At 40.3% G+C, this 27948-nt stretch overlaps 1 protein-coding gene across 4 annotated transcripts; it reads left to right on the top strand.

Annotated features, from left to right (window-relative positions):
• Positions 1–474: 474 nt before the first annotated feature.
• Positions 475–27339, top strand: LOC134170464 (transient receptor potential cation channel subfamily V member 6-like). Of its 4 annotated transcripts, XM_062631833.1 has the most exons (16): positions 6637–6775; positions 6857–6967; positions 15989–16086; positions 16590–16712; positions 17645–17785; positions 18337–18435; positions 18638–18813; positions 19666–19812; positions 20587–20799; positions 21124–21210; positions 22330–22406; positions 22660–22825; positions 23084–23150; positions 24065–24333; positions 25361–25467; positions 25749–27339. In XM_062631833.1, the coding sequence occupies exons 4-16, from the start codon at positions 16637–16639 to the stop codon at positions 26020–26022; spliced, it is 1899 nt and encodes a 632-aa protein (XP_062487817.1). In that variant the 5' UTR covers positions 6637–6775; positions 6857–6967; positions 15989–16086; positions 16590–16636; the 3' UTR covers positions 26023–27339. The 4 variants fall into 4 exon arrangements, with proteins under 4 accessions (XP_062487815.1, XP_062487816.1, XP_062487814.1 ...); XM_062631831.1 differs by lacking the exons at positions 6637–6775; positions 6857–6967 and adding an exon at positions 475–691; XM_062631832.1 differs by lacking the exon at positions 6857–6967 and having other exon boundaries at positions 6133–6775; positions 20587–20625.
• Positions 27340–27948: the final 609 nt, after the last annotated feature.

Here is a 27948-nt window from a genome sequence, read left to right as displayed (position 1 = left end):
GTCCCCTCCTAGCAACACATGTCCTCACACCTTGCAGGGCCAGAGAGGACTGTTTGTAGAGTGGTTTAATTATTGTGGGTTTTCATAGGACTATTTCAGGTGACACAGAACCAAGGATTGGGTACCGAGAAGGACAGAAGGCATGGGACACTTGGGGTTGGGTAGTGGAGCTCAGGCTGCCTATGAGGTCCCTAAAAGCTGGGTGGGCTTTGGAAGCAAGGGTGGATAAAGGAGGCAGACATTCACTCTATCCTTAACAAGCTTTGGAGGCAGGGCAGGGTGGGGCAGGAGGAAAGGTCCAAACTACCACCAGGGAAGCCTTGGAGGCTCATAGCCTGTGATGAGTAGGTGTGTGGATGCCACAGGTGAGGCTGGTCAGGGCCATTAAAGCCAATTAGTACACTAATTGACCAAGGTAGAGGAAGGGAATAAAAAGAAGTGAAATGGTTCAGCTTTGTTTTGGGATGTTACAGATGTTTGTTGTTTGCCCTGAAATCTGTGGCGTATACTTCAATGGCCCTACCAAGACATCAGCAGGACAGATATTTAACTGGGCCCAGATTTGTCATGTTAACAAGGACCAAAGCTGAATCCTTGTCATCAGCAGGGTCTACCAATTCCAAGACTTACATAGAGGACTTTGCAGTTATGGAATTAAGGGCTTTGGTATTATGGCATTCCTGACCATGAGGTAAGACTAATCAATGAGGTGCTTTTTTGTTAATGTTTTTTCCCCTTTGTGGTGGGAGTCAACACATTTCCAGTAACACTGTTGGGCTATCTTAAAATTGCAGACCTCTTTTGAGGAAATCCAAATGAGAAAGCTTGCAGTATCTTACAGCTTCAAATCCTCCTGTCACATTTTTTGTGTAAATCTACAATCTTGGTGAGCTTCCAAGCCCTCACTTGTTTCATCTTTTCCAAAGGGATATTCTTTTGCTTTTATTGAGTACCTGAGATCCTCAGCAGGAAGCTGGGAGATTGGTCTGTTACCTAAACTGTGGTGAGCTTCCCAACTCACCAACATAAATTTCTCCAACTTAAGCTAGTAGCTCAAATCACAGTAGCAGGAAAACATCCAGGTCACCTGTCTGGGCTCTCCAGTGAGGTGAAATCCTACTGACCCACTCATTCAAGGTTAACTAGGAAGTTTCTTGGTGACCCTATTTTACTAAGAGTTCTCCTTTGTGTTGCCGATATAGCTGCACTCACCAGAGGTCTTCAAAAGTCTGTGGCAGATGCTGGTGAGGTCAGTTTTATGAAACCTAGTGATCTTTGTGCTGCTGCACCAGGATTTTCCGTAACAGCCAATGGAACTATTACTGATCTCTCACCCAACTCACTGGAACCTTGGAAATGCATCTTTCAAAGTGTCTGTTCCTCTGCTGCTGTTCTCTGCCACAAGTAGGTCATCTTGCCTCTGCCACTCCGAGTCTTTTCTTAACCAGGCTTACTACATGCACATGTTCACATACAATAAACACATCTATTAATAAAGATAATTCAGCATATTTTTTTATTTGAAACAAGCTTGCCTCTGGCCTTTTGCACCCCTTAAGGACAGGAGACTGAATTACAGAATTGCATATCAGGATTGGTTCCATAAGATATAGTAGAATCTTAAAGGGCACCTATGTCCTGATGTAGTTTATGATGCATTGTCAAGTTACTTCTATTTCTGAGTTATCAGTGATTTATTCATGGTTAAGTAATTCCTGCTTACACAGTAGATGAGCTCTGGTGGAGCTGACACTAGTAGTATGCTGCTTCTGGCTTCTTCTGAATATCTAGTTATTTTTGTCTGTTACTTAGTTTTGTTTTCAGATATATGTCAGTTGTGTGATATGAAACTCTATGTAATACCATGCATTTGCATACAATCATCCACAGCTTTGTTTTCCTGTGCTGCACAAGTAAGGTACTATAACTTGATCAACTGGAAATATCACAGTCCAACAGGATTCCCTAACATATCTGTAATACATCAAGCAGTTGTTGGCTAGTCATGATTACAACCTTCTCAGATGGAAGATCACCCATTATACTCGTGGAGAAAATCCATCACTGTTTACTGCTAACTTTGTAAGCTCTTGACTTTTTTTTCTGCCTTCTGTCTGGACTCAGAAACTGTTACTTTCATTGCTTTTCCCTGCTCGCCTCATTCTTTTCTCTCACAATTCACATCTTTAGAATTTTTATTAGATGCTGCAATTTCAGGCAAAGAACTGCAGTACGTCAGAAATGTATAGCGGCGATGCTGAAAGACTGGCCTGGTTTTAGGCTGCACTTCCACTCTCGCTCTTAAGATGGTAGTGTGAACTTGGGTATGCATTCCAGGCACTTATATCTTTGCCGTTGCTGAAATGACAGAATTTCTCTTCTGATCTCTGAGGTAGGAATTTCTTGAGAGCAAATCTTTATGAGAAGTAAGGTGAAAGATTTTTGTGAGCTGGAGCAAAAGATGTTTTTTTTTTGTTTTGAAGGTTTGAACATATATGTGATTCAGAAAGAATATATGGAACAAGACAGGGAGAAATATGCAGTGGAAAAATAAAAGCTTCTCAAATGGCCTGGCAGCTTGTGGTTCTGCTGCTGTCCCTAATGCAAGCAAGTCATTGTGCTGAAATTTTGTCCAAGCAGAAGTGTAGGGTCAATATGTGTCTCTGACATGGAAAACTTGGGTTGGCTACATGTTAGCCAAGACAACGTGGCTAATCAGTGACTGTACAGTGATTTGAAGATGTGCTAAGCATCTAGTTATGCTATTTTGTCTACCAGATGCTCAACGTGGATTTGGGGGGCAAATTTGGAAGGCAAATGTAGAAGAGAATTTAAATTCATCATAATAAGTAAGTTGATTTCCCTTTCTTCCTTTCCTCTTCAAAGTCAACTTCGTGTAATTCTTCTTGATACCATTCGTTACATACTTTGCTGTACTTAACAGAAACCTTGAAAATCTTTTTAGAAGATAAAAATTGTAAACTTCTACCGTGCGCAGCTAATATAGTTTCTCTTCAGGTTTAACAGGCATCCTTACTTTTACGGTATATTTTATCTTCTTCGTTTCCTGCAAATTGCAGTTCACGTTTTCATGGATTTTGTTAAAGACTAGAATTGCACTTTCATCTTTGCAGTAAATCTAAAATAGCATGCAGCTCTTGCAATTCCCTCCCACCTCTAGAGAAACTGTAAGAGAAAAGCATGAAGAGAAAAAAGAACATGCACTCCCATCCTGATTTGTCACCAGATAAGCACATTGGATTCAATCCTACATACCTTCAGCACTCAAAATTCCCAAGAAGGTTAACAGGAGTTTTGTGACAACTTGGAATGTAAGGGTCAGGGCCATTAAGAAGGAAAAGAATCCATGCCACGTACTGTGTAAATTACATCTGTCTCTACATTAGCACTGAAATTACTTTTATAGTAGGCCAGGAAGTAGCCATTTTGGTTTATGTTTAAAAGAAGGCAGGAACTGAAGAGGTGGCTGGGATGAAAAGAAAGCTGGAGATTATGTAGGAAATTTTCTTGTAGTCTTTAACTGTAATTTTTCATTAATAATTTTTCCTTCTCAGGCATATTGCTGGACAAGGCTAACTTAGATTCCAGGGTCGCTGAAAGTCAGTGCTTTCATATTCAGATTTATGCTATTGTGGTGGGCTTTTTTTAATCTAGACTAGCCTAAAGCAAATGCAGTGCACTATAAAAAAGTGTAGACTAGTGTCTCTGGCAAGGTCACAATCCCAAGTGGCTAAGGTAGCCTTCTTCTTCCACTGTATTTGTAGCAGGTAGATGAAAATAGGAATTCCTTGGTTGTTGCTGAAGTATTTCCACATATTGGTGTATTTACACATTTTCTATCAGCTGTGCTATATGCAATATTGATAAATCCCCTAGAACCATGGAGTGACTTAACTGCATAGAATCCACATCATGCTATCATTGCTACTCTACTAATCTTTTGTTGTTAGCACCATGGTGTGAGAACAAATTCAGCCAGGTTGTGCTTTGTATTTCATTATGCTTACATTGCTACTCATGATCTATGGATATAGGAGAGAAAGTGTGTGTAAGGAGATTTTGACATCAGCTCTCATATTTGTTAGGTAGGGCCAAGCCGGAACCAAAAGATTCCTGGAATCAGGTCAGTCAGAATCAGCCCATCATAAACAAGAGAAGTCAAGACACACACCAGGAAAGGGCATCGTTGGCAGCCAGGATAAAAACCCTAATTGCAGTAGGAATCTGGAACAAGGAACAGGTAGAACTAGGATAATGTCAGGAGATAAAGAATGAGGGCTAGGAGCCAGTTATAGTATGACTGGGGAGCCATGGAAAGGGATACAAAGAGCTTCAAGCAGATATCAGGTATGTGATACATACACCAAAGTTGTATATTCTTACAATGCACCCCTCAACTACTAGGCCTTATCAGGTCCTATATATGAGTTTTCAGAAAAACTGCTTACAGCTTCCTGCTAGATTGAAAGCCCAGCACTGCTTACAATGTATGGCCATGATCCGATAAAGATATTTTGTTCTATGCAATAGTCTTACATATTTCACCCATCTTTCATCTCTGAATTCTATTACCTTTGAAAATTTCCTCTATCTTAAATTACAAGAAAATACTCTTTTGCGGTATTAAGGCTTTGTATCCATCCAAATGGGTAAACTATTGAGCCAGATTTACTGCAGTCTGAAGCTATAATGAGAGTTGTAATAGACACCCCTCAACAATGCAGGCAGTCCACCTGAGATACTGGTTTGCAGTTTGGTCAGCCTCTGTTGCCTTCATGGCTAGCTGAGAACTCTATCCTCAGCATGCTGTTTGGCTTCTTGTACCTTAGAGCTGCTGTCTGGGTGGCAGTAGCACTGCTGCCCAGAAAAGAGGAATATGTCACTGCTTGTTTGTCCTGCGGATACCAGTCTTCTAGGGCTCTTATTCCTTGGGGAGGCACTAGAAAGTCTTCTCTGCCTGGGAGAACAGCCCAGGAAAAGAGATGGTGTTTGCCTATCATAGGCACTTAACACTTCAGTGTCTAAATACCTTTGAGTGTTTCTCCCCTCAAGAATGTGAGAAAGGATATATTATTGATATTGTTAAAAACCCCTCACATTTTGCTCATAACATCTGGCTGTTGTACTTAGACCTCTCAAAGTAGCAGCTAATACATTTTTCCCATTATGACAGTTTAACTTCCTCTTAAGTCTGTCCTTAGAACAGGACAATTTAGAATATCTCACATTTTCATATATGATTCCTCAAGTTTGCCTTAAAGCATTGTTTTGTTGTTTTTTTTTTCTGAGTGGTGATTTAGGTTTTTATAGGATAAAATACACCAAGAGTTTACAAAAGTTTGGATGTGAGTCCTGGTTTGATAAGTCTGTTATTAAGTTACTTATCAAAGTCTGCTTGATAAGTAATGTCTGTAATAAGTTTGATAAGTCTCAGTAATCTCTAAATAAACCAGAAGTTTCAAACAGATGGCTCAGCTGTATTACATTACCCACCTTACTCCTTTAGCGACTGATTCTGCCTAGGAGCAGGCACCCTGACCAGAATCCTTTTCCACTTACTTCAGGAGTAAGAATAAAGGGACATTTCTGTTGATTCAAGATGCAAGAATATTAGGGAAAGAAGATTAGAAGCTAGGAGCCTGGGTTTTTTTGATCCCATTTAACTTCCAACTTCTTCACAAGGAGATGGATGTCTTTCCTCTTCATTTTGATATTTTATCTACTGCTTTGCAGACTCTCCCCCATGACCTTGATGGTGTTTTTCCATAGCAAAAACTAGCTTTTGTTAAATAGAAATTTTCATTTGTTTTCCTAAATAATCTTTTCTGGAAGAAATGTGAACAAATGTGAAGGAACAATGAGAGATTTTTAGAACATTAAGGGAAAATGAAATATACAAAGTTTACACATTAATCTACAGAAACTCTTCTTCCAACTTGTGAAGTAAAGCGATTTTGTTTGACGTAGGAAAGGTGGAGTCTATAATGATAATTTCTTTAATGGGATTTGCAGACAGTTGGGGTGGGAGGTGTGTCCTCCTCTATACTACCTTCCCAGAGCACAGTGTCTTTTAGGGCACGTTCCCACATGTTCACTCACCTTAAAGGTGTTTTGCCTGACTTGTTCAGCTGTCTATTTCAAAATTGCTTACATGTTGCTCTCCAGAGGAACTCAGAGATACAGAAGGAGAATGATTACTTCTGAGCTCTGAAATGACATACTAGAAACATTGGACATAAGGAGGATGATTACTTCTAAGTTCTGAAACGAAATAGTAGAAGCCTAGGACATGATGCTGCATGAATTCTTCAGGGCTGTATAGGGTCTCTGTGAGGGGCAGGCTGCTGGTGAGCTACTTCTAAATCAGACACACCTCTGGGTTGGGTTATTTTGGAAACGAAGTACTTGATGAGGCTCAAGGTACGGTCTGCTAGGGACAAGGGATTTTATTTTGTGTTTTTACATGTTCTTTGATCAGGTGATGCAGCTGAGGGACAGTCTCCTTTGTCAGCAGCAGACTAGGGCTCAGGAGCGCTGACCTGCAGTGAGCCTTCACAGTCTTCTTTCAAAGTGTGGATTGCTGGCTTTCAGGCAGCTAGATAAGAAAGAAAAAGGGACGTGCTATGGGGGTGCCTTTGTTTGAGGATAGCAAACCCTTCTATTTCCGGATCTGGAACGGACTAAGTCAGAAGTTGCAAGGCAAAAAGTCCTGGGATAAACATCTGGATGAAATCTACTTACTCCAGCAGAAAAGGTACAGTGAATTTCAGCCTTTCTGTCTTCCCTTTCTTCTGCTGCTCTCTCCCCGTAGCTGATTCTCAGTCTTTTCCCTTAGGCTTTTCTGCCAGTAGATAAACTTTAAACAACCCTGGAGCACTTTTCTGTATCAGATTTCTTCTTTCAAGGTGGAATGCTTCTGGAGTTCCAATCTTATCTGCTTTCACAGGTGGGTTTACTAGGTTGCAATCGAATTACCCTGAGCGCAGGACTTCAGTCACAAATGAATAATGTACTTTTGTCTTTCCTGCTTCATTGGTAAAGCTTACAAGAAAATGCAGAAGAGTTTGGTTTGGAGTTTTTTGTTTGTGTTGTTGTTGGCTTTGCTTGTTTTTTTTTTTGCTTCTAATTATTATTAAGGGTGTGTGGGACGTATAGTGCAGTCAGCTGAAATACTGGGTATGCTGCAAGGATTGCTTTCTATATGTCTAAAAGCTGTCTTTGCTATGGGATAGAGTGGACTTCATGTTGCTCCACATCCTGGTGGTCCGTCACTTCCTGGGTTGGACTGCTGTTTCTCGCCCCCGTAGCCTGGGTGTCAACATGTACAGTGACACCTCTTAGACCTCACATTATCAAGAAGACTGCCTGTGCCTTCACATGTAAATATTGAATCTAGGCTGTTATTGCTGTGCAGGCTTGCTCCTTCCACACAGAGTAGTGCAGGGGCATTCATGGAAATCCAGCTGCATCTGTTTGTCATTGATGCTTGTTATTTCTGCATGCGCAAATAGTCAAATAACAAATTGCTTCCAGTCCATGGTAAGAATGGTTTTTAATTTCCTCACAAAACTCTGAACATCTCTGGCCACAAAAAGGTGGTTCTGTGGGAGAAAATCTGTATCTACACATACATATGTACATGTACATGCATAGTTGTATAGAAATAAGTAGGAAAGCACTTTAAAAGGGACAAATATACATATGCTTTCAAGGAAAGAACTTGCATCTATCATCATCTAACTTCTAACCAAATAACAAAAGCCTCTTCTATTTTACTTCGGGGAAGCAGGACTTTAATACACTTCAAATGAGAGGGATAGTGGGAACAATAGTGTCTCCATAGAATGCTCATGAAAAGCATCACAGGTAACTGAAAAATAAGTTTTCAGCAGATTCTGTAATATCCAAATGAATGTGTGCAAAAGTCTAAATATATTAATATTTTTATAATTATAACGTTTTCTTCACATTTTTAAGTCATAGGTATGTGGAAGGGCGTCTGGAGGTCCCTAACTTCCCACTTGAAGCTGGACTATTGCCAGCAACAGATCACATTGCTTTGGCTTTGTCTAGCTCAGTCCTGAAAGCCTCCCAGGACAGATATTCTACTATACCTTCAGATACCCATTACAGTGTTGTAGTAACCTCCTGCTGAAAAAGGTTTTTTTCCAAATGCTCATCCTGAACCTCCGAAATCCTCATTTGATGCTGTAGCCCCTTGTTTTACCATGTACTGTTACCATGAAGGGTTTATCATAGAATAGTTAGGGTTGGAAAGGACCTTAAGATCATCCAGTTCCAACCCCCCTGCCATGGGCAGGGACACCTCACACCAAACCATCTCACCCAAGGCTCTGTCCAACCTGGCCCTGAACACTGCCAGGGATGGAGCGTTCACAACTTCCCTGGGCAACCCATTCCAGTGTTTCACCAAGCTTGGCTCCTTCCTTCTCGTTGCTTCCTTTCAGATAGGCTGCTACTGAATTGGCATCCAGCCTTTGCTTGACAATCCTCATTAGTCAGGTGCTGCAGGCCCACAAACATCTTGTGTGTTGCTAATGATAGAGGAAAACAGAAAAACTGTTAGGCATATAGATCCTTCTCAGTAAACTTCTCCTAGAAGAGCTTGGTGCAACCCCAGTGCTCCCCAGAACTAACATTTCTGTGTTTCTTTATAAAACTCCATGTAACAACACATGTAGTGCATAGAATATCATTGTGAAATCTGGGTTGCATGAGGACACAACTGTCCCCTATTGGTTTAGGTCTATGTTTCCCACAGCTTTCAACTGATGTTAGTTAGTTGTCTGGTATTTGGTCAGAAATTACATACTGCTAGTATATGGATACCCTTTTCCAGAGAGGGACAGGCCCATTTCTCCCTGTTATCATCCTACTCTTTCCTTTCCTTTCCTTTCTTCTCCAGAGATACTCAGAGTTTGAAGAGAAAGAAAATGAAATTTTTACAGAAGACTGGAATTGGTTTTATTGATTTCATGTTCTTAATTATGTGCAAGAGGAATACATACCGAAAATGTATGTGATGACTTGTATATGGGAAATACTCTAATGAAACCTTTGCTTCTGTGTAGAAGTTATTGTAAGACGAGGACTCTTACTTCATCCTGTTAAGTTGTGTGGAATTGCAGTGTTGTGGCTTCAGCTTGAGTTCTTCTCTGTGTTAATGGTGCTGGACTATATATGGTAATAAACAGCAATTAAATTCTACCATTATCTTATTGAAAGGTAGTGGTAAATATGTTACTACTTAGTAACTAGTTTGCTCTGACTACACACAAAGTCTGCAGGAGAACAATGCTTTTCCCTGTCCTGCAACTGGTGATGATTATACCTAAAAGCTAACTCCTTTTGTTATTCTCACCTTCACTTGAGTTGCTGTTCATTCTCTTTCTCCATGTGTAATAGTTCTTTGAATCTTATTAGCAGTTGATCTCATAATTAAAGAGGACTTTGAATTTATTTTGCCTTACTCTGCTGGTCTCTTTCTGTTTAAAACTCTTGTTTTAAACAGCCTGTAGGTCAGTGCAGAGTCCCAGAGACAGTGGTCACATCTCATATGGCTTTTCTAGTATTATCTTTGGACATAAACTTTGGGATCTATGCAGCCTAGAGATTACAAACATAAAACCCCAATATAGTTCATAATCATGGGGAACAAAGTGATAAATATGTATGAAAATCCCAGTCTGACACAGGGGAGCAGGAATCACATGCCTGTCACAGTCTGGTAGATCCTCTGTAAGAGTCGTTGCTTCCTTTCTCTGTTTTAAGTCTGGCCTTCAGAGGAAGAGGTTTATCTCTTTAGCATTTAATTTTATAAATTCTACCATATGAGAACTGCACTTTTCATAAAAAAATAACTAATAAGTAAGTTAGAGCAAGTGGGTATATGGATCAGGAGACAATTACATGATATTTGTCTTTCTGCTATTGCCTGCCTTTATAACTTTGATCGATAAATAATCTATGTTCTGTGTGTCTCCTCTCTCTCTCTCCCAGTTGCTGCTAGGGATTACTGGTATCACCTGGCCTTCACGTCATGTTCTGAGGCATAATTATTCTAATGACAGTAAAACATTTGAGTGGTACATCAATAAAAATAAAACCAAAACATTTTTGCACATGAATTACCACTAAAAAACTGCTTTGAGAAATAATGCATTGGAGGTGCTTGAGAAAATCTGCATAACTTGCAAAAAGCTATGGTCATTCAAAAAATGTTGCAATAAAAACTTCAGGTCCCTGTTAGTTTCGAGGTTTTTTTTGTGGCTCTTTACTCTCCTGTTCTAGTTGACATTATTCTTGAATGGTCTCTGATGCAGAATTAAAAAAATGAGGTTAATGCAAGGAGATTGCCCTCATGGAGGAGACTGAGCAAGATTTCTGTTGCTTAGTGTGGTAGATAGCTAAAGGAGTAAGAGAGAATACTTCCCTATCAGTTTATTCTCTAGTACTGTTGGTAATGAGTAACCTGTTAATTTCCAGAGGAGCTCTGTTTACTGTGAGGGAGCTTCAACATACAAGAGGTTGCAGGTAATTCGCTGAGTCTTTCTGTCAGTGCTGAAGAAATTTGCTGGCCCTGATTGTCCAAGCTCTGTTACTTGTCTTCTTTTTACTTCATGCTATTAATTCCTAACTCATTCTCTAGCATCTTGTTAGATGATTGCTTTGATCCTCTTTTTGGCTGGTTAGCTTCCTTTGAGCACCCCTCTGCTCTCCTGATGTCTAGCACACATTTACATAAATATACTAGCAGAAGGGAGGGAGAAGATGGTGATTTCATGATGAGGTATCAAGCATGGATATTCTAAACGCTGTAACAGGGAAAGAAAAGAAAGCTGAAATAATACCCTGATGATGAGTTTATAACTCACACAGAAAGAATTGCTTTAGACCCTCAGTAACTGACATAGACATAGGGATAAACCATGAAGCCAGCAGATGCTGAACTTAAACTAGAGCAAACAATAGGAAAATTCCCTACAGTGAATGACTCAAGTAGTAGAATGTGGGAAGGGAAGGAAAGAAGAGGAAGAGACGCTCTGTTACATCCCTGGTGAGCTCAGTCTTAGAAAAGAAGCTTCAGACTGGTTTTTGTCCAGACAGTTCACATATTTAACATATTTCCTTGTTTTATTAGAATAATCCCATAAATCCAAATTCTTTTTTTTATAACAGTTAAGACTTATGGACTTGTCATTGCATTCTTTAGCTCTTCAAAAGAGCAGGATGCACTCCAAAGGAAGTGCTTACGAAGCTGTAAATCCAAAAGGGTACATATTACCAGCGGAAAGTGCTTGTGAAATCCTTAACCTTGTTTAAAACTGTTTTACATGACTCCTTCAGTCAGAGTCTGACCTATATTTTAACTTCTCTTTGTTTCACAATGGATTTTGGGGTGTTCCTGACTTTGTCCTCACCTATAGTGAAAAACAATTCACAGCTTCCTGAGCATATCATTGAATCACCTGTTAAGAATACTGGCTGACAGTAATGCATGATCAAGGTTCACTAAGTGCCCCAACATAGCTGTATTACTTAGCTCAGTAAGAAGAACTCAGAAGCACTTCTGGGTAAATAGTGTTGTGGTTTTCATAGCTCATGAGAACTACTGGTTAGCTATGTAGCTGTGCTTATCCTTAACTGATCCTGTAAGGCAACATCAGTACTACCTAGTGTTACCAGACCTAACTTACCTGGCTAAATTAGTAGTTTAGTGTCCCCTGACTCCATAGCTGAAGAAAGGAATGATTTAGAACCAGAACTTAAGTGTGCAGAATTATCTTCTCAGAGCATCTAAATAGGTCTCAGCTGAATAACTCTATGAAAGCCACACTCTCCATCCAGTGACGCAATGGCACTTTGCAGAAATGAAGCACCTACTGTAGGCAGCTCTGTTAAGAGACTAAGTTACAGATTTTGCCTGCTGCTGCTTTGATGCACAGGAACTGGAGTTGTAAAGAGTAAAATTTATGCTGTGTTTGATGGGTCAAGAATAAAATTGATTAAATGTCCAGATCTTTAAGAAATTAAAATATTTTGAAGGATCTAGATTCAGATGACTTTTTTTAAACTTTTTTATATTAGTGACTTTATCTCACCTAGTAGCTAACATTTATATGCTCAGTACATGTAATGTGTTAAAAATGAGTTTATAATTATAATGGTGTATTTTAAATGAGAGTAAAATGTTTCTGCAATCATGGGACAGAAAATTAAATGAGAGTAAAAGCATATGATATAATCACTTAAGTCATGGCCCCTTAAGGCATCAGAGGCAGTGTGCCATGACATTCATCAGCGCTTCTGAGATCTTTACCAGCTTGCTCTTTGGCCTCTGGTTCTTCAAGCCCAGTTGGAGGTCCTTATAGTGAGTAGAAAGGCTTGACAATTTTGCCCTATATTTCTCATAGCCATGAATGGTAGTTATTAGGTGTCTCCCTCTTAGTGGGCTTGTAAGTTACTTAGCTGTTTACAAGGGCTTTGGAGAATTTTGTGAGAAAGGTATTTTGTTTGCGTCCTCCCACACTGTCTCTTAGCCAATCAATCCTCCTCTCTGAGGTCATTTGAGGGATAAAGGCCTTCCACACAAAGCATCAACGTATTAATTATAGCATTGTTTATACTATTGAAACCCCACCTCCTTCCCACTTCCTGCCTTCTGAACCCTGACTTTCTTCAGGAAGACAGTATCTTTCTCAGGCAAAATAATGGCAGAGCTGGCACCCTGCTTCTCCGATATTGAATCTTACAACTTTTGCTCAGAGCTACACTTTAGTTTGTTCCTGTTTGTCTGATCCTAGATGCAATGTTCTTATCAAATCATCTTGTAATTAGCAACTAATGCAGCTGACATGTGAGTAAGATAAAGAAAGAATTCTTCCCAAAACAGCAAGGCAAAGAGTTCCAAGGACACATAGAAATACCTTAGAATAGTTCCCTTGTTTGTTTGGGATGTTTCTTTATATCCTGAATGGTTTTATTTCTCCTTTGTTCATTAGTGTTTTTCTAGTCTAATTTCTAGTGACTTAGACAACGGGGGTGCTGTTGGTGACAGGAAATGTTCCTTTTATGGAATGATAAATATAATGTTTAGTTACTTTTATTGCTTGTAGCCCATGCCCATTAATTTACCCTTATTCAGATGATTCCTATTTATCCATGTAATTCTGATATTTTGTTCCTTTTGCTTTATCTCCCAAGTTCTCTCAAGTGATTCAGTATCTTTCTGATATAAAATGCACAGAGCTTGCACATTTCATGTAGATAAAATCTGGAGCCAATGGCATATAAAATGATTTTTCTTTCTCCAAGATTCTGTTGTTCATAAAAGACTAACTTAAATCAAGAAATACATCTTTCTGTGAGCCACAGAATCTATGCACCTGCTTTCCTATAATTTTAGGGTTAAATTACTCTATACCTAATAAGCGGAAGTTCTGAGAAAACATTTTGTGCAATGGACCATTTATATTCTCTCTGCCTCTTTCTCTGGTGTGGGTTTGCTTGTGGCTTATGATAGTTATTTTCATAGATAACATATTCGAACATCAGTCTCATTAATAATGCAAAATGCCTGTTGCTTTATATAGTATTTGCCCTATAAACTAAAACTAAATTTTAAAAAAAATAATCTTGTAACTAAATAATACCAGAGTACGAGGAGAAAAATCTGAGACAACACAAGGAGAAAACATTGAATATATCTCCAGGTATATGGTTGGACTAACGTATTTGTCCCACATGCTTTTATGTGTGCATATGTGTGTGAGACCAACATCCAGTCCATTGGCTGCTGTTATGCTGTACTGAAAGGACAGACTGGGGCTGATAGGAAAAGAAGGGTTGATATCCTCCTCATTCATGTCAGCTTGAATTTGTCATTGTTCTACTGTGTTTCTTAGACTGGTTCCACATCACAGATTACAGCATGGCCTGGGCCATACTAGGTAATTAAGAACAAATTAAACATCTGCACTGCAAGAAAGCAGAGGTGAGAGCATAAAATTTGTACCTGAACAGAGATTTAAAACTGAGCTTACCTTATTCTGAGAGAGGAATCTCTTTCTATTTCATACTGGAAATTCGTAAGAGGTAGGCTGTTTCTTTGGGTTTGAGGGTGTTCTTAAATCTTTAGTTCCTGAACTTGGGCTGTTTAGAATTATTTATTCCTATAAAAACAAAAATAAGAAAACCACCCAAGATATGTTTTAGAAATAAAAGATAAATCTGAAAATGTTCAAGGATAACATAAATGTTTACCCCAAATTAGTAGATTTTGGTTTTTGTGGGTTTTTTGAGTGGCCAACTCAGTATTTTGAACATTGGCAAAGCTTATTTGGATGCTGACAAGCGGGTGTCGCAGGTAACTCTTTGCACCGTCCCTTCAGGTACTTACATTGACAAGAATGGCTCCTTCTCCAGGCTAAACAGTTGCAGTTCTCTCAGCCTTTCCACATATGACAGATGCTGTAGTCCTATAATCATCTTGGGGCCCTTTTGCTGATCTATTGTCAGTAGGTCAATATGTCCTTTGTACTGAAGATCCTAGAACTGGACAAGGGCTCTAGGTATGGCCTTATCAGAGCTAAACAGAGGGGGAGGATCACTTACCTTCACCTGCTGTTTGCACCAAAGGATCCTGCTGTAGTGAAGTTTGGCAACTGTACTTGTAAATTCTTCATCAGCTCCAAGGGATCTGCAAAGTAACCCAGAGACTCGGGGAAGACTCGAGGGCATTCTTTAAGTGAACCATTCAGCCTGGCACTTGCTTGATGGCATGCCCAGGACTGGCATACATTTCAGTTCTCAATAATTTCTTGTATTTTCTCAGTATAAGAGAAAAAAAAAGTGTTACTGAGCTTCCAAATTTTTCTTCATAACTTTCTATGATGAGGAACTACATTCAGAACTTACTCTTTTAATTATACAATTAAAGCACTGTTATGATACAGAGTGAATGCTTGTTGGCACTTTTTCTTTTCTGTCCATTATTGGAGTAATTCAGATGCTTTGTGAAAAGTCTACTTGCCTTTACTGGCTCCTGAGATGACCAGTCTACTGTCAGGAGGGTTATATACAGTCATGGAACAGTTAGGGTTGGAAAGGACCTTAAGATCATCCAGTTCCAGCCCCCCTGCCATGGGCAGGGACACCTCACAGTAAACCATCTCACCCAAGGCTCTGTCCAACCTGGCCTTGAACACCGCCAGGGATGGAGCATTCACAACTTCCTTGGGCACCTCATTCCAGTGCCTTGCCACCCTTACAGTACAGAACTTCTTCCTTATATCCAATCTAAACTTCCCCTGTTTCAGTTTAAACCCATTACCCCTTGTCCTATCACTACAGTCCCTAATGAAGAGTCCCTCCCCAGCATCCCTGTAGGCCCCCTTCAGATACTGGAAGGCTAAGAGGTCTCCACGCAGCCTTCTCTTCTCCAGGCTGAACAGCCCCAACTTCCTCAGCCTATCTTCATATGGGAGGTGCTCCAGCCCCCTGATCATCCTCGTTGCCCTCCTCTGGACTTTTTGCAACAGTTCCATGTCCTTTTTAGGTTGAGGACACCAGAACTGTACACAATATTTCAAGTGAGATCTCATGACCCATCATTTGCTACTTTCTGTACCCCAACATGTAGGTTATATAAACCAGGACCATTTTGGAGCTGGTTATTCCTTTCTCCTGTCTTTCCCTTTGCTGCCACCATATGGTTAAGCATCAGTAAATCAAAAGACGATGAACTGCCTGGGTTTTTAGAACTACACTTGCTTGTGACAGGATTTTTTGCATTCAAAAAATACCTCACATGGTAGGTATGCATTATGGATCTTTCAGTGAAAATGCTGAAGATACACACTGTCTCAGGCAAAGGACACGATAGCTCTGGAGAAAGGCAGCATGTATTTAACTGCATTCCTTATCAGCCGCTTTTTCTTGACTATAGGATCTGGGAATCCCCACTCCTCCAGGCTGCCAAAGAGAACAACCTTCCAGCCATTAGGAAACTTCTCACTGATGGAACATGTGATATCTATCAGAGAGGTAACTCAGCTGTTTGTGACAAATGGTTTTCTGTGGAAGCAAGAGTCTGTTACAATGAGTAGAACAGTACATTTGTTAGTTTGCTAAAACATTTACCTTAGCAAACTCAAACTACTTAACTCTGTGTTAGCAGCTTTGCAATAAAGCGAGTTTTCTGACTTGGAGAGCTCATCAAACCCTAAAAGAATGGGAAGATTAGAAGTTTACAGCTTGAACGGGCCTTTTTTTTGTGGAAGCACTGTGTGCTCATCCACTTCATGCCTCAGACTGCTGTCACTTACAAACACATGAAGTCTCTGTTCAGCTTTCAGATTTTGATGGAGTGAAGGACAGAGACTGTAGCTTTGAGGCTGTTACCATGTTGTATGTTGAGGTGACATGGTCTGGCAGTACTCAAGGAGGGACTAGCACTCCCACAGTTCTCAACTCCAATATGAATTTCTCTTTTGTCACATATAGTTGGCCGTCTAGAATGACTCACGTGCTTCTCCTACTGTTCCTAGGTGCAGTGGGGGAGACTGCCCTTCACGTAGCTGCCTTGTATGACAACATGGAGGCAGCAGTGACTCTGATGGAAGCAGCTCCTGAGCTTATCAATGAGAGGATGACATCGGAGCTTTATGAAGGTGACATCTTAGGGAATGAAGATGGGCAGGATTCCCTGTGGAGGGAGAGAGGAAGTACTACCTGTACTTTTAAGGAAGCAGCTTATACTGTTCCTGGTTCAATATAGTGCTGAACTGTTACAAAGCAAAGCCAACATACAAATGGCTCCTGACCATTTGTGGAAGGTGGAATTATATTAACCCCAAGTATGCACATGTACAAACACACAAATGCGTAACTGCCAAACCCTTAACCACATATGGGCCTGTTTGCTACAGCAGGATTGCAAGGAAATGTACACTTTACTTTCTAGCATACTCGTTTGTAACAGAAGGCACCTCTACCCATCTCTGAAAGGAGAAAAACTAGGGTTTTGGTTGACAAAGAACAGGATTGAAAAAAATGTGGCCACTGCTTTTGAGTCTTGTCTGAGCCAGGTTTTTAAAGGATGGTGCTGATTGACTACACAGAAAGGCCAGACAGAATCTTGAAACCACTAGAATAATAATGGTGGAGCTTTAAAACTTTTAATACCTAGTTTGAACGATTAAAATAAGTCTACTTTGGGAGATTTGCCTTGACCTGGTCTTTGTGTCCCATGAAGGGAAGCATAATCAGTCACACAGCTTTCGGTGTAATTCCTGGAAAAGTGTAGCACATCTTGTTTTCCCCCAGCAAAACTCTAGAAGGTGCATCCTGTTGGCATTTTTTTGGCAAGTTGTAAAGTCAGTTTTCATGAATTCATAAGAAGAGTTATGTAGAGTGGAATCCCTGAAAAGCTGTAGTCCAGCCCTTCGCGCACAACAGGGATAACTTCAAAGCTAAATAATACAGCTATTACGGGTGCAGTCCCAAAACCCTTAGATTTTCCATGGCTGGAATGTGAACTGCAGGCTACTGATCAGCCTGAAGCTGCTTTCTTGGAAGGCAAGGTTTTATTTCTGTCTTACAGGCCAGACAGCTCTCCACATTGCAGCAGTGAACCAAAACATCATCTTGGTGAAGGCTTTACTCAAGAGAGGAGCTAATGCCTGCACGGCACGGGCTACTGGGCACTTCTTCAGGCGCAGATCCCAGAATCTTTTCTATTTCGGTACAGTCTCATCTTCTTCCCTTGCTGCTACGGGAGGGAACCAGCAGAGTGATGAGGGAATATATGGGGGGCTTGCTTTAGTCCCCATCTAAACTGGTCGAGTAGAGACTCATGTCTCCAGGTGTCATCAATCACACATCTTTTAGCACACAGTAATGCTCAGCCTGAGTATGTAAATACTACAGAAATATAAATATATAAATCATACAGATTTACAAATATACAGAATATTTGCGTGTATACAAAAATATATATATTGCGTTAAAATACTTTAATTTCTTCCTAGCAGCACATAGGAACTTACTTGTCAACCTTCTTGTGAAGGTAATCTTCTGAAAAGAGCGCCTCTTTCTTTTAGTGCTGTGGGGGGAAGGCATCCTTTTCTTTCTGAGTAGAATGAGGAGTGGGCAGGAAATTTACCGGTTACCTGAGGTAACTCTTTGTTTCATGTCCTCTAGCTTGGTAGAATGGATAGCTTTCCCTCATCGTACTTTAACCTCTTCTGCCTCCTGGAGACTTAATGTTGTTTCTCCCCATTCCTTTCTTTGCAGGAGAGCATGTTTTATCATTTGCTGCTTGTGTGGGAAATGAGGAAATTGTACAGTTGCTCATTGAAAATGGAGCTGATATTAGAGCTCAAGATTATCTGGGTATGTGCTGTGGGGACTACTGAATTGGACACAGTGTATACGGATGTTTTAAATCAGTTTTTGTTATCTGTGCATGCACATGTTTTTCTCTCATTACAAATGGATGAGGGATGTGAAGAAAATTAAAGCCATCAGTCAATTGCCAGTCTTTGCACAGGGCTGTGTAATTCTACGTATTTTATCTGGTCTGCTTCCTTCATAGGTAATACTGTTCTTCACATCCTGGTTCTCCAACCTAATAAGACGTTTGCCTGCCACATGTACAGCCTGATACTCTCCTATGACAGGAACAAAGAGGGACCAGGATCACTTGAACTGATTCCTAACAATGAGGGGCTAACTCCGTTCAAACTGGCTGGAGTTGAGGGTAACACTGTGGTGAGTTTCTGTGACACAGATGCTTCCATATGAAAGAGAAATGGAGAACTTGAAATAACATCACCCAGACCAAGGGAATTTGTGCGTGTTCTTAGGGGGTCGAAAACACATAACAAATCTTTTATAAGAAAATCCTTCATAAGAAATTTCTTTATCCTAATGAAAGAAACGAGTGCTTAAAGAATAACTCTTCTGACCTAATATTTGAAGCATTTGAGTTGAAAAGGTGTTAACATAAAGATATACACACCCCATAAATGTTTTTGAAAGCCTAGCTGAAATTATTATCTTTGATGTTGAGATTTCATTACCCTAAATGTGACACATAGGAAACTTCTTCAGGGACCCACAGACATTTGTTAATAGGCAAGAACTCAGTATTTAACATAAATTCTCATCCTTTCACTTAACAAAAAGACAAAGGTGTTTAATGTTATTTCTGTAGATGTATAAAGGAAAGGATCATTTCCCTTGCAACACCTCTTTCCTGATAACTTGTAGAAAAGTATAAATGGGTATTTTTTTGTCCTAATCAACGTATAATTCCACGTGAAATCTATTGTCAGGATGTAGAACTGTGTTAAATAATGTTAGCAGTTTGATTAGAACTTAAAGTAAAAAACACTCATCCTTTACCTCAAGCATGAGCTAATAATCAGATGGGCATCAGAAAAAGTTCTTCAACTTCTTAACCTACTGTAATTGTTCCTGAGAGGTATGAGGATTGCTACAACTGCCAAGTTCAAGGCAAATCCATTGTAATTAATAGTTTTTAACAAGTTTGTTCTCATTGCAAATACACAATATACTGGCAAGTTCCCGGTATCCTCAAACTCCTTCTTTTCTCCCCAGATGTTTCAATACCTTATGCAGAAGCGGAAGCACAATCTTTGGTCCTTTGGCCCCTTGACCACTGTTCTCTATGATCTCACAGAGATTGACTCCTGGGCTGAAGATCAGTCCTTCCTTGAGCTCATTGTCTCAACCAAGAAGAGAGAGGTACTGTAGGCACCACATGCTTTTGGTGTGCAGACCATGGTGATTATAAGAGAAGAATGATGAGTTTGAAGGTCCAATCTTTTTTACAGTATCCAAGAGCGAGGACTTTGTACCATGTGCTGCAGGGAATACATAAAATTTATTAATGCTATTAATGACTTAACCACATCAGATGTATATACATCTGATCTATATACGTTTTCTTCTGATGTGTGAAACTTGAAGATGATTGAAAGAACTTAGCATGAGCAAGCTACAGGAAATGACATTGTGTGATTCAAGTAAATGGTTCTCTCTTTCAGCAGGCTCAAATGTATCAGTGACAATACTCCTACAGTAGCTCTAGCAAGTAGCTTTCTGTAACTGTGATTCTGATTAACTCTCACAGTGTCCCTGTGAGACATGACTGTGTTCAGAAATCCTAAACTCGACCGCATTTTGAAACCACTCATTCTCGTCATTTAATGACAGTAGGCAAATCATCTGCTGCTGGCTTCAACACTTGTAAAGGTATCACTAAAAATTAAAGCGGCAAATGTAATGGCAAGCTTAGGCAGGCCTCTAAGACTTTCAAGGGACACCACCCTATCAGTTGTGATTACCTTAAATAATACTAATAGGACAGGAAATAACAAGGAGACATTTTAATTAGTGCAATCCTCCCCATCCTGTATTATTTCCATCTATCGAATCTTTTTTACTTACATGCATTTTTACTTTGCTTATAAACAAATGTTGTTATGGCAGTTAATTCCTTCTTTCTGTCTTTCTCAGGCACGCCAAATCTTGGACCTAACACCTGTGAAGGAGCTGGTGAGCCTGAAGTGGAATATGTATGGTCGTCCCTATTTCTGTTTCCTGGCTTTATTCTATATACTCTACATGGTCTGCTTCACTATGTGCTGCGTCTACCGACCGCTGAAACCCCGAACAGGCAACAAAACAAGCAGCAGAGACAATACAATCTATGTGCAGAAAATGCTGCAGGTACTGTGTCTATAGGAGTCAGGGCCCCATAGGCAACATTGGGCAATTCTCATCTAACCTACTAAACTGGAAAGTCCAAGTCTTTCCCAGTTGCCAGCTATTGCAGCTTTCCTTCTTTCTGCCAGCTGACCTTTGTCAGTGAGAAATATGGTGCACTCTCTGTTCTCAGTTGCTGGACCTGGTCTGGTTCCTGTGGCCTGGTCAGTCCTAGTTGTATTTATTACACCAACAGTGGGCCTTCCCTTCACCCATCCTCTTTTTTTAATTTCCTTTCACTCCCTTTAAGATTTAATTTAAATTTCCATTCACTTTTTTTTCTCTCAGGAATCATACATGACGTATGAAGATGAGCTGAGGCTGGTGGGGGAGCTAATCACAGTCATTGGAGCTGTAGTAATTTTGATCCTTGAGGTAAGAGAAACAGTGAGCTCTATAGTTTTGAGTTTCATCAGGGCAGATTTTACTTACTAGACAGGCGCGCGTTTGTGCTGACAACTTGGGAAGGGTTCTTTGCTTAGTCTAAGTGCTTTGATATAGGTCTGTGGAAATAGATACTGCCAACAGTACCTGTTGGATGAAACAGACTGTGATAATGTACTAGTAAGACTCTAGGTGTGGAAGAAGCGATTAGAAGGATTTGCTGCAATCTCAAATACTGTCTGCAGGATAATGCCACTGTTCCTCTTAGCACCATCTGTGGATCCAGCTATTGCATTAGATTATTAGAGATTCTTCACCTAGCACCCCAAAATACTCATGTGTTTAAGGGTGCTGGATGAAGTGATTTCTGTGCATATGCAGAGAAGTTTATGCTCAATTGGAGATCAGCGACTCTATAGTGTGGATCTATAACAGGAGCCTTACTCAGCCAGAGTTCAGAGGTGGATGTGTTTAGGTGTTCTTCTTACCATGAACTCTCTCAAACAAAAGGCAAAGTTATTTAAATGAAAACAAACACCTCTCCCACTTGATTTTATTATAATATCAAAAAGAAGACTGAAACTTTTACATGCAAAAACTCAAATGACGATGCCAGGGAGAACTGAAATAATACAGGGCTTGTAAACAGGCTTTTCTTTGCCCATATCTGTTCTGGGAGGACAAATCCTTCTTCCTGTGTTTGGTCATGACTCTAGGACTATACTACAATTGACACAGTGAGAATTAGAACAAACTCAAGAAGGTCTTTTTGTCTTAATTTCTGACTCTCGGCTGTTTGTCTGGTCTCTTGTCAGTAATCTATATGAACTTCAGGCTCACAGCTCTGTGCTGCAACATCTCTCTGCCACATACCGAAGTCTCTTGATCTGCCCAAGTGTTCTTAGATTTTCCATCAATCTCTGTCCTATCCCAAGAGTGGTCCACCTGACTTAATCATTCTTTTTTTAAAGTAATATAGAAATCAATCTGTGAATCAGCCAAGCAGATGCAGCTGGTCCCAAGATCCTGTGAATATTGGTGATAACCATGACATTTTATAGTATAACGGAATTCATCTGAGTCCTAAAGTGAATAGGATGTCTCTCTTAGATCCCAGATATCCTTAGAGTTGGAGCAGCAAAATACTTTGGACAAACCATCCTAGGAGGGCCTTTCCACATAATTGTGTAAGTACACTGCTTTTGAAGTATCTCATTTTCTTGCTCCATTCTTTTAGAGTATTCCTTCTCTTGATTTGCTCTATTGGCTTGGCTGCTGTGTAGGGAGCCAGTAGACACGTAGAGTTGACAGTGCTGGGAGTTCTTTGCCTCTGGGGCTGGTGGCTGTACATGCTCTTCTTGGAGTTTTTGAAAATGAAACAAAAAGGAGGGTAAGATTCCTCTACTGAACTTTTTTCCACTGTCTCTTCTTCCTTTGCAGCATCACATATGCTTTCATGATTCTAGTAACCATGGTGATGCGTCTCACCAGCACAACTGGTGAGGTGGTGCCCATGTCCTTTGCCCTGGTGCTAGGATGGTGCAATGTCATGTACTTCGCACGAGGCTTCCAGATGCTCGGACCCTTTACCATCATGATCCAGAAGGTATAAGACACAAACAGATATGGGCTTGTTACATCATGACACCTTTTTGCAGATAAGACTGCAAAGGACTAGTGTTAATGGCAAATGGACAAGCTCTTGTTTGCGCAGATGATTTGGGACTTTCATATTCTTTCTTTAGTGCAGAAGTTTTCTTTAGTCCACTCATAGTCTTAGAATCTGGAAAATGGCTTACATAGGATTGTATTGTGACTTGGTGGGACAGTTGGGCCTTATGATGGTTCTGTTTTTGTTCTACAGATGATATTTGGAGATCTTATGCGCTTTTGCTGGCTCATGGCTGTGGTGATACTAGGCTTTGCATCAGGTGAGTTTGCAAAAGTAAACCAGCAGTATCATAGAATCAACTACATTGGAAAAGACCTTTAAGATCAAGAAGTCCAACCTTTACCCCAGCACTGCCAAGGCCACCACTAACCCATGTCACTAAGGGACTCATCTATACAGTTTGTGAACCCTTCCAGGGACGGTGACTCCAGCACTGCCATGGGCAGCCTGTTCCAATGCCTGAGCAACCTCTGGGGAAGAATTTTTTCCTAATACCCAATTTAAACCTCCTCTGGCATAGTATGAGGCATTTCCTCTTGTCCTATTGCTTCTTACTTGAGAGAAGAGACCAGCCACCACCATGTGGCCAACACCGCCATGTTAGTAATGCCCTGCCATCTTCTTCAGTATGAATGAAGTGTGTGGGTTTTGATTTGTTCTCAGGTTGTCCTCTGAGGTAGCTGGCAAAGGTGGTGATGATGTATACCCTCTATTTCTTTGAGTATGGTCACTTTCCCAGTACTGACTTCTGTTCATGCAAGTTCAGTTTTGGATTCTTTCTCTTTCTAGGGTAATATAAATTAGAACAATCCATGTAATTCCACACACATATATAAGTCGAGGTTTACAAACATACTGCATTTATGATACTTGTCTTTGGAAAATTAATTAACAATCACGATTAATTATGCCCTTGAAGAAAAGAAAATCACTATTTTGAGAGCAAAGGCAATAAAATAATTCTGAGTAATTCTAGAATGAAGTCCAGTGATTCTAGTGAGACATTTGTCTTTGTTATCCTGAGTACTGCACTAGCATAGAAACACATGTACCTCCTTCCCAGACCACTGTTTGTTGCCAGCATCCCTTACAGGACCCTGTTGTTGATCTTGGAATGTGATTCCTGTTGTTTAAACTTTCTCTCTCTTTTTTCCCCCTATTGCTCTCCTCCAGCTTTTTACATCATCTTCCAGACAGAGAACCCTGAGAACCTTGGACAGTTCTACAATTATCCCATGTCCTTGTTCACCACCTTTGAGCTTTTCCTCACTATCATTGATGGCCCAGCAAATTATGATGTGGATCTGCCTTTTATGTACAGTGTGGTATACTTTGCCTTTGCCATCATTGCCACGCTCCTTATGCTCAACTTGCTAATTGCCATGATGGGTGACACCCATTGGAGAGTGGCCCATGAACGGGATGAACTCTGGAGAGCCCAGGTAATCTAGTTTAGGTGGTAAAGTGTTCACTTTTAATAAAGAAGGGGAAAAGTTGTCCAAGAAAAATGTGCTAGACAGCCCAGTTACTTACTCTGCCATCCATGCTTTTAAGGAGGTACTTTAAAACCTTTCCCTGCCCTTCATTTTTCTCAGAGGCTAATACAACAAGCCATGTTCCTTTAATTCTGTTTTACAGCTTCTGTAAATCAGCCACCAAGCTTCTTTTTTCCTTTCTATGAATCTGAAGTGACTAAATGCAAGACTCTTCTTTACATCTTCCCATGTGAAACTGTCTTACAGTATGTCTTTGCTCTGTGGGTATTCCTACCATATTTCAAATAGCAGCTAGAAACCCATTCAACCTTTTTGTCCATCCTGTATCTTCCTAGCTCTTTGGTTGTTACGCATGAGCTCACTTGTTAAACAGAATTATAGTTACATCCTTTTTTACAAATCCCATTCTGTGTAACTGAGAGCCTAATTATAGGGATTGACTGAGGTGGGATAGAATGCAAGGTAATGATTGCAAGTAGGTCAGTAATATCTTTAGATCCATTAAGAAAACTTGGCTTAACTCTTGCTCAAAAGACAGAAAAAAAATCAACCAGATCATTTATATAGCTGCTCAGCAGAAAACCCTTTTCTGTGGGGAATCAGTAAGTCAAATGGTTAAACGTAGTTATGTGGCCACATTGGTAAGTTCTGCCAACAATTAATGCATATATAAATAGTGTTCTCTTCTCTAGCTTACAAATTAATTGCCCTACCCTTTGCCATCAGGAAAGATATTTAACAGTGTTTTAAGAGCACCACTGCTTCCTCAAAACATGTCACAGCTGTGACTAAAATTGTGAATTGCCCTATAATAGCGTTGACTCTGATTTTTTTCATTACATACGGGGCTGTAATCAAGTATGGTAATGGGTCAGTGCTCATGAAACTGATCATTTTGAAAGAGAGTTTTTTCTAATTCATTCAAGTTCTTTCTTGGTTGGTTGGTTGATTTGGTTGGTTTTTTATTCTAAAGGTTGTTGCTACCACTGTCATGCTGGAAAGGAAACTGCCAAGGTGTCTCTGGCCTCGCTCTGGGATCTGTGGCCGGGAGTATGGGCTAGGGGATCGATGGTATCTCAGGTGAGTTCTCTTCTAGTGCATGCCTGTAAGGATCCTAGAAGAAGAATCCAAGGTGTGGATGCTAATAAGAAACATGACAGGGATGAAGGTCTAGGAGGTAATTGTATGATAGTAGCTGCTAGTACTGTGCCTATAAAAGATTTCCTGATTCTGTGTAGGTTTTCTGGGATGTCTGTGTCAGTAGGCATATGAGAGGGGCTTGCTGCTTGTGGCTGCTTGGTTTTGTTGATAAACTGGCATATTTCTACTTCATTAAGCTCATCTTTTTAATCCTCTTACAGAGTTGAAGACAGGGTTGATCCCACCAAACACAAAATGATGCGGTATACAGAAGCATTTAAGGTTCAGGATAAGGATAACTATGACAAAGCTTTGGAAAAGCTGGAAATCAATAGGGACATCCTGTACAAGAAGGAGCTGCCTGCTCCCTCATTGTCACGGAGCACATCCAAGACTAGTTCTCACCGTGGCTGGGAGATCCTCAGGCGTAACACCTTCCACCAACTTCATGAGGAGGTTGGACATGCCATGGAAGAGGAGGTCTATAATGTCTAAGAGGCCTCTTGTTTTTTCCACGACACAGAACACTTTTGGCACAGCAGTTGTCTTCTCCAGCTGTTCACACATGTTCCAGCATGCTACTCACATTCAGCCTTGAAGAACTCTGCTGGTAAAAGAGTTCATGAACATTTCATGGCGTCTGTGCTATGATATACGAATGCCACCTTTTCTCTCCTACACTTAGGTGTTTTTGCTCTTGCACTGATATTTGCACCATGCTGGTGGATTTGTTGAGCTAGATCTGTGGTAGTTTTTTATGCTTTGTAATGCCCTACAGAAATGAACAAAAGAAGCCAGCAACAAGATTTCACCCATTTACAAAGAAGTGATCAGAAAGCCTTCTCCCGGACTGTTACATATAGTGTCATCTCTCCTTCCAGTTTCACAAAATCCCAATGTTCTCATAGGAAAGAGGGCTGACTGAAGTTCTGTTTTATGATTTGGTACGAAACGGAAAAAACCTCTGTAACTAAGCTCAGGAATGAAAGTAGTTACTGACATTGTGATGATTAAAAGGACTAACTATACAGCTGGCATTCAGGGCCTGACAGATTTTGCCCTCTGAAGAAAAGCATTCTTTACTAGCTGCATTTTCAGTACTGCTATCCTAACAGGACTGGTTTGGTTTGGGTTTGGTTTGCTTCTTTGGGTTTTTGTGTGTGTGTGTGATTTTATTTGATTGATTGATTGTGTTGTTACATGAATGCACTTTAAGGTTTTGAAAAGAAGTGACAACTGCTATTCCTGGGAGGATTCTGAAGGATCTAAAGTGGGAACTTCTTTTCCTAATGAGAGCATGAATGACCTGGTTAGATGACTCTAAGCAACATGACATTTCAGCAGAGCTATTAATCTCCCAAGTGATCCAAGTGATCCCAAAGCTGGTCTTTTGTTTTCTGTGGAAGAGTAGGGTTCTGAACCATAGTTCTCTGACTGAGCCATGAAGGCTAAGTAGTGAGCTACAATATAGCACTGAAAGAAATGAAGAGGAAATGTTGGATAGATGAATAAGAGCTCTTGCAGAGGCAGTTCAGAATATGGTGTGTGCCATCTCTGCCTCAAAGTCTGAAACTATCCAATAAACAACTGAGTCATCCACACGGTTCCTTTCCAGATGATGCTGTGCCACTTAGTCAGTTTGTCATCTGCCTACAGCCACTTTAAGAAAAATGGATAAATGTTCAGAGAAATGGACTGTCATTTCAGGGTTTTCTTATTCTCAGGAGTGTGGAGTTTCATTCTGATAGCAGAAGTAACTGGAAAGCAATCCATGGTCTTCACATTTCCTTCCCACAGGACTAGTAGCAGAAACTGTGTGCACAAGACTTTGAGCCAAATCACCTTGTGAGAATGAAAGCAGACAATGAAAATGCTGAATCCAGTGGATTTCTGATTGTACTGAGATATCACAGCAAGCATCTCCTCCATCTCCTCTCTTGTGGGTGCTGTAATGGGCATCATTATCTTTGCAATTAGGTGGTTTTATTTAATTGCCCTGTTTCTTTTACTTGAATGTGTATTTATGCTCCAGTGGATGACCGGCAGAGGCTGTCTCTCTGGAATGCAACTACATGCTTTGAGTTGACTCGTTTTGTTGAATTGAAAGTTTTGCCTGGTCTCATTCACTTGGGTATTGTCAGTCCTTCCCAAAACCTTTGGAGTTGGTACTGGTGGTCTCTGGAGATGGGAACAATGTGGTACATTAACCAGAACTGTGAATTGCTGCTGTAATTGTAGGTGAATTTTCTTTCATAGTGAACAGGAAATAGCAGGAAGAGGAGGACTGATGGCTTCCCCTTCCTTCCCAGCCCCCAAGTATAGTAGTCTTCTCACTGGTTTGAAAACCTGGAGAGATACAATTAAGATGGAGCTGTATATAGCCATTTCAACAAAAGGACTCCTCTTTGTGACATAATAATA

This window comes from Pezoporus occidentalis, unplaced genomic scaffold, assembly GCF_034315485.1.
Source record: "Pezoporus occidentalis ecotype Australia unplaced genomic scaffold, CSIRO_AGI_Poc_V1 ctg376, whole genome shotgun sequence".
NCBI classification, from domain to species: domain Eukaryota; kingdom Metazoa; phylum Chordata; class Aves; order Psittaciformes; family Psittacidae; genus Pezoporus; species Pezoporus occidentalis.
Note: the sequence above shows the minus strand (reverse complement) of the source record. Positions and strands in the feature narration are given on the sequence as shown.

Excerpts from the sequence above, each read along its gene's own strand:
- LOC134170464 (XM_062631830.1), top strand. The coding sequence starts at position 6,645 with ATGGGGGTGCCTTTGTTTGAGGATAGCAAACCCTTCTATTTCCGGATC. Across the intron at positions 17,786-18,336 it reads CCAGAATCTTTTCTATTTCG|GAGAGCATGTTTTATCATTT; the intron begins GTACAGTCTCAT and ends CTTTCTTTGCAG. Across the intron at positions 22,407-22,659 it reads GGGCCTTTCCACATAATTGT|CATCACATATGCTTTCATGA; the intron begins GTAAGTACACTG and ends CTTCCTTTGCAG.